The following is a 6,000-nucleotide window of genomic DNA, read 5'->3' as shown; positions in this document are numbered from 1 at the left end:
AGACAGCTGGTTCCGGCCCACATTGTGTGCTCTGTGCGTCCACACTGCCTAACACTGTTTCAGTGCCGACGCATGTGGATGTCTACACAGCTGTCTCTCTTCAGGAATTGTGTGTTTGTGAGTTGTGTTTCTGGAGCACTCGGTGGGTAGCTGGGACGGGCACCCGGGAAGACGAGGGGCCACAAACAGGCTCTGAGGGTGGAGATTCTGGTTTGGTACATGAAGATACTTGATGTGAGCTCTGTATGTGGCTCTGATTTCTCATGGTGTCCCCAGGCTCCCGCCGAACACCTAGAGGCCCTGGATAAATCGGGTGTCGGTTAGACTTTTTCTAGGGTACCCTGTCAGTTCTGTGCAGTGCAGGGATGTGAACTTTGAGTCAGAAAGCCTTGTGTTTGTCTCAGCCACATAGGAGTGAGTGACTGGATTTGGCTCAGCCATGAGAGCCATGAGGGGTCCCTTACTGCCCTGGATGATTGCTTGAGGCTAAGAGGGTTTGGGTCAAGAAATAATGTGTTCACTTTCAAATCTCCCTGGGGAAAGGAATTTAGAAGATGGCAGTCATTTCCTGGGCTGGAGAGACCAATGTTGAATCAATTGTTTGCTTTTTATTAACATAATTAGACTTTATTCCACTCTTTGGGAATGTGGTTCAGAAACGAAAAGTTCTCAGTCCCCGAAAGTTCTCTTTTTATGAAGATAAAGGAGAAGAAAACAAGGTGAGGAGAGATGAGATGGAAAAAGGGAAAAAGAATTTGTATATTGGCTTAGGGCGTCTTCTGGAATGAGGACTCCTTAGGACACCGGGGAATCAGACATTAGGGGCGAGACGGAGGGTAGAGCATGGTGGGGAAGAGGAAATGTTTCTGCACAGTGGGAAGGACACACGCAGGTCACCTGGTGTCACATAATGGTCTCCATGCCAGCATAGAACACACTGGAGCAAAGTCCTGGTGCTTGTTTGGTTCATACTTGCATCAGAGCTTATATTCATTTATATTTTTTTGAAGTCCAATCTCCATTTCACCTGTTTCCAGAGAACACTTTTCCTTCAGTCCCTGAGGACCTCGCTCCTTGTGTGGGCTTTGGTGGAGGTGCTGCGGCAGCATCTGCAGGTGGAAATTTGGTGCGGGGTGTTGGGTCCTTCAGTGCTCCGAGGGGCGGGGCTGACCACTTCACCGTGGTTCAGGCTCCCGCAGCAGTGTGGGCTCACGGGGTGGGAGCACCTGCTCGCCCCAGAAGCGCTCCCGACGGCAGCCAACTTCCTCCCGCGTCCTTGGGTGCAGCTGGTGCTGCAGGGAGACCGTATGCGGCCCTGGCCCTCTCGAGCACGACAGCGATGCCTCCTTTTCTTGGTCATCTTGGAAATAAGGACCCCGGAGGTCCATCAGAGCTTTCAAAAAACATTTGATGGGGACATGAAAATAACGTAACGGCCTTCTTTTGGAAGACTTGTCTCAGACTTTAGCTCAACTGGATTTTGAAACAATCAGTACTTTCCAGGTACCTTTGCAGCTTGCCATGAGACCCACCCCCCGTGTGATCACTTCGTGTCATTCTGCAAGTTGCCACCTAACTTCTGATTCCTGGACAGCTTCATCACCTGCTTCCAGGGGGCTCCTCTGGACAGCACCATATGCCCCAGGGCTGGCCATGTGGACTACTGGGTCGGGGAGACCTGCACTCCCTCCATGCACCCAGGGCTGTGTGCCTCACACACAGGCAAGCCCTGCATCCCCTCCCCCAGCACCGGCAGCTCCATCTCCTCGGAATGTGCAGGGGGATGGGCCAGCTTTTGGAGGTTCCCCAACTGTAAACTGGAGAAGGCACTGAAAGGGTTAACTGGATGAATGCCTGTAGAAAGCACATTTCTTCCCGGAATTCTTGGTGCTCGCTGCTATCACCATAGCATCTGATGATTGAATGAGCACATCATGATGCTACGTGCATTGTATGTTTACTGATGTCAGAGCGAAAAAGCTTGAATGGCAATTTTGCAAACCTGGGTGTATTTAGGACGAGCTGATAATAAATATTTAGAAACATTTTTCAAAAGGACTTAAGAAGTTTCTAGACCTAAGACACATCCATCTCCCATCAAATACAATTATAATTTAGTTATTTGGAATGACCTACTACCTGTTTGAGTTTGAGCTCATTTTCTCATCTGTAATGCTAATTGGCTCATGGAGCACATGTGATGATTAAGTGAAAAAAATATGGCACACGACAGGCACTTGGTAAATATTAGAGGAATTCCATTCTGAGGGGCAAGTTTCTCCTCATCACTAACACTAATAAGCTCTCCAGTACTTAGAACACAAGTGAAAAATATTAAATGTAACGAAAAAGTTTTTATTCTTTGATATATAAAACCAAGAAAACTTTAATGTGTAATACATCATAGTTTTTTTTATTTAAGAAGAAGGCAGAAGTGAAGATATGGGTACAAAAATACACTCAAGCAGCTGTTCCAAGAAATTCAGAACTCCTAAAATTATGAACAACAGAATACAAGTCTCAGGGGAGGCTTCTTTTTTTTTTTCTTTAAAAAATTATTCACATTTGCTTAGCTCAAACATGGTAAGAAACGTAACTTTCCTTCTTGGTAACAGATCCCATTACTCAACAAGATATTCCATAACCAGCAATAACTTAGAACATTTCATTGTGATAGTAACTAGCATTAGGTTTTTGGTTCTATAATACTTATTGTAGTAAAAAAAAAACAAAAAAAACAAAAAACCACCAAAACCACAAAAACACTTCTGACTGCTTGGGTGCCAGAAAAGATGCTCATATGTTCACTGGCGCCCATAAATCTGGGTGTATCTGAGCTCTTGCCCCAGACCTCAAAGGGAGGGCGCACCTTTGGTCTTCCCTGTGTTTAGGAACAAAAGCGCACAAATAACAAAATCAAACATAGGCGTGGCAGACCACAACTACTCAATAAAAAGTATTTCTGCCCAATAAATAGTTTCCAAAAGAAAAATAATTGGCTTTTACACTTAATGGATTCAGCAAAAGTGAAGATGGTGAGATTCTGTTTTCCAGTTGGGGGCCTGAGCGTCCCGAGGCAGGACAGTTTCGCCACTGAGCAGCAGGTGGTGCCGGACCACAGGAGGAGCCGCTGCGCTCGCCGCCCGGAGGCTCCTAGAAAAACACGTTATTTGTAGGAAAGCTTTACTGGGCCAGAGCCTAGTTCTCCGAGTGAAGGGGTCCTGTTTCTTCCTGGACATCGGACTCGAACAAAACAGAGTTCATATAAAATTGGATCAAATGAGGAAACCTTTACAACGACTAAATATATAAATATTGTTGAAGATCAAAGCGAAGCGACAATGAATTTAATCTGCGTAAAAATCAGGTTCCAAGCGACTTGTTATTTAAAAACCGAGACAACAGAAACTGTACATCCAGACAACCGCGAGCTTCCCGGGCCCGCTGGAGGCGCGTGGGGGCGCGTCTGTCCTGCCCGCGGCCAACACCTCACAACCGGCCTCGGACTCCGTCGGGGCGCAGGGAAAGGCCATACGAGCGTTTTGTCCCGCGGTGCTGGCTCGGCCCGAGGCTGGACACCGGCCGCCTGCGACCGCCCGCATGCACTGGCCTGCTCCGGGCCGGTGGCCTGCCCCGGGGACGCTGGGGCGCTCTGCACCCCGGTTCGGAGACGAAGTGCGCGTGGGGGGACCCTCGCCTCGGCCGGGCCTCGTGCGTCCGGGGGTGAGACCGGCCTCCGCCTGCTCGCCTCCCCCCTGCGCTGCCGCCGGGCCCCCAGGGCTGACCTCCGGGCTGTGTCTGCAGAGTCACATGGAAACCGCGGATTTACTCTTCTTTAAAAAAGGTTATTTTAAAGCTTCATTTATGAAAGTCGCTCGACAACTTCCGCTGAAATCCCTCCTGCGCGCTGCCGGGGGTGGGGGGGGGGGGGCCGCGCCCCGCCCCCGGCTGGACACGGGGCTTGCGTGAGCCTCCCGTGGTCTTCGGAGAAACCGCAGAAAAACAGCCTTTGTCCGTTCTCCACAGGGGTTCGGGCCGCGCCGGGCTGCGGGAGAGGATCCGGATCCCGCCCCCAGAGCACAGCGGCCGCGCGCCGAGCTCGTCCGGGGCCTACAGCGTCACGGCCGGGCCGTGCTCCTCCACGGCGCCCGGGGGCAGCGGCAGCGCCAGGCTGTGGCGCGGGTCGGCGCGCAGGGAGCTGAGCAGCCGGTGCGCGGGACCGTCCCGCGCAGACGCCGGGCCCGCGCCGTTGACCGGGGGCCGGGGCGCCAGCCGCGGCGGCTCCAGGACGCCCTCGAGCACCACGTCGGGCTCGTCGTCGCTGTCGGCGTCGTCCGGCTGCAGGGGCAGCAGCGCAGGTGCGGCGGGCAGGCTGTGGCGGCTGGCCGCGCTGTCCGACGAGCGGCCCGAGCTGCCCGACGCGCGGCTGCCGCGCACCACGTTGTTGCGCTGGTTGGCCGGCTTGACCGTGACGATGAGGTTGTGGCTGTTGGCGATCATCATGTCCGTGACCTGGTCCAGCGTCTTCCCGGCCACCTCGATGCCGTTCACCTCCAGGACCTCGTCGTCCACGGCCAGCAGCCCCGTGCTCTCGGCCAGGCCGCCCGGCACCATGCGCGAGATGAAGATGCCCGGCACCTTCTCCAGCCCCTGTGGGGCGACGCGCACGCTCGTGCCGTCGCGGATGTAGAAGCCCAGCGGCTTCTGGCAGCCGTGCCGGTACAGCCTCACGCGGCGGTGCGTCTCGGGCAGGATGTCCACGTCGATGATGGACGACACGGGGCGGAAGTCGTGCGGCAGGCCGATGTGCAGGTGCGCGCGCCGGCGGGGGCCGTCCTCGCGCAGCGCCAACGCCTTCCTCCGGCGGGACAGCGAGCCGGCCCCGAAGCTGCCGTGCTCGGCCTCCTCTGCAATGGCATACGGGGTGGTCACGACGGGGCCACAGGGCTGGGGAAGGCCAAAGGGGTGGGGAAGCCCCCAGGGCACCATGACGCCTGCACGCAGGGGCCGCCCGTGCCCGGCAGGGCCGGCCTCTCCACTGCTGACCCGGCGGCGGCTCCCGCACCGGCCCTGTGGCCCCGCGGAGCGCTGAGCGGAGCGCGCCACAATCCCGTCCCGTCTGTCCGCTAACTCCCTGCGGCGCTCACCCCCTGCCTACGGGGTGCCAGTTTGTATCACCAAACCTCACTTTTTGGGGAAGCCTCAACCTCCAGGCTGGTACCCTGGGGTCATATTTTGAGTTGTTTCACGGAGTCCACAAATATTCCTGGCATCTGTTGAGCTGGCCCCAAGGGTTCAAGTCCCATTGCCTCCCTACAGTTAGCTCTCTGGAACTCTCCAAAACCACCCACAGGAAACCAACAAAATGACCGAAAGGTGAAGAGGCAGAAATAAGAAACTGCAGTCAAGAGAACTGACAATAGATGGAAAGTTTAAAGGTGCCTGATTGGATGCTGGGAAGAGGGCAGAGCAGGGAGCACCAGGAATCTCTCCCCACCTGGGCAACGGCTGCACGGGCAGACCATCTGATGGGACTCTTTGGGGACCGTGGGGTCTGCCGAAGCCTGCCACTGTCCAGGGGAAGTCGTCAGTTTGGGTCTCTCCGAGCTCTCAGCACGGTCGCAGCCACCCAGCCACGCCGCAGGCAGCTGTGCACGTGTTTCTGGAACAGCCTGCAGACGCCAGGTGGGCAAGGACCTGTCCTCCCAGTAGCAGGGTCTACGCTCTGACACTGACGGTGGCTTCCCATCACACAGGTGCCGACACCGAGCCTGGCGGCCATCGCTGCCGCCCCTCCAGCTCCAGCTCTAGCGACACCAAGGGCATTGAAAGGGCAAGGGCCCCCTTGGCCCCCTTTTGGGAGCCACACATTAGGACGTTCAGAAACAGCTGCATGGGTGGGAATTAGGAAGGGACTGTGCGTGCCCACGGAAAGGCTCAGACAAGACCCGAGGAGACAGCAGCTTACGCCTCAGGCTGGTTCTCGGCACAGAGACAGCC

At 55.3% G+C, this 6,000-nt stretch overlaps 1 protein-coding gene across 1 annotated transcript in view; it reads right to left on the bottom strand.

Moving 5' to 3' along the window:
* Positions 1-2,373: 2,373 nt before the first annotated feature.
* Positions 2,374-6,000, bottom strand: part of LOC111154316 (par-6 family cell polarity regulator gamma) — an 82,627-nt gene continuing 79,000 nt past the window's right edge. Inside the window, exon 3 of the mRNA XM_022513833.1 lies at positions 2,374-4,907. Coding sequence (XP_022369541.1) covers positions 4,111-4,907 — 797 coding nt within the window. The 3' untranslated portion in view covers positions 2,374-4,110. The remainder of the gene's footprint in view (positions 4,908-6,000) is intronic.

The sequence above is a fragment of the Enhydra lutris genome, unplaced genomic scaffold (genome assembly GCF_002288905.1).
Source record: "Enhydra lutris kenyoni isolate GAN:26980312 unplaced genomic scaffold, ASM228890v2 scaffoldscaffold36, whole genome shotgun sequence".
Taxonomy (NCBI): Eukaryota; Metazoa; Chordata; class Mammalia; order Carnivora; family Mustelidae; genus Enhydra; species Enhydra lutris.
The sequence above is the reverse complement of the archived record's forward strand: the minus strand, read 5'-3'. Positions and strand labels throughout refer to the sequence as shown.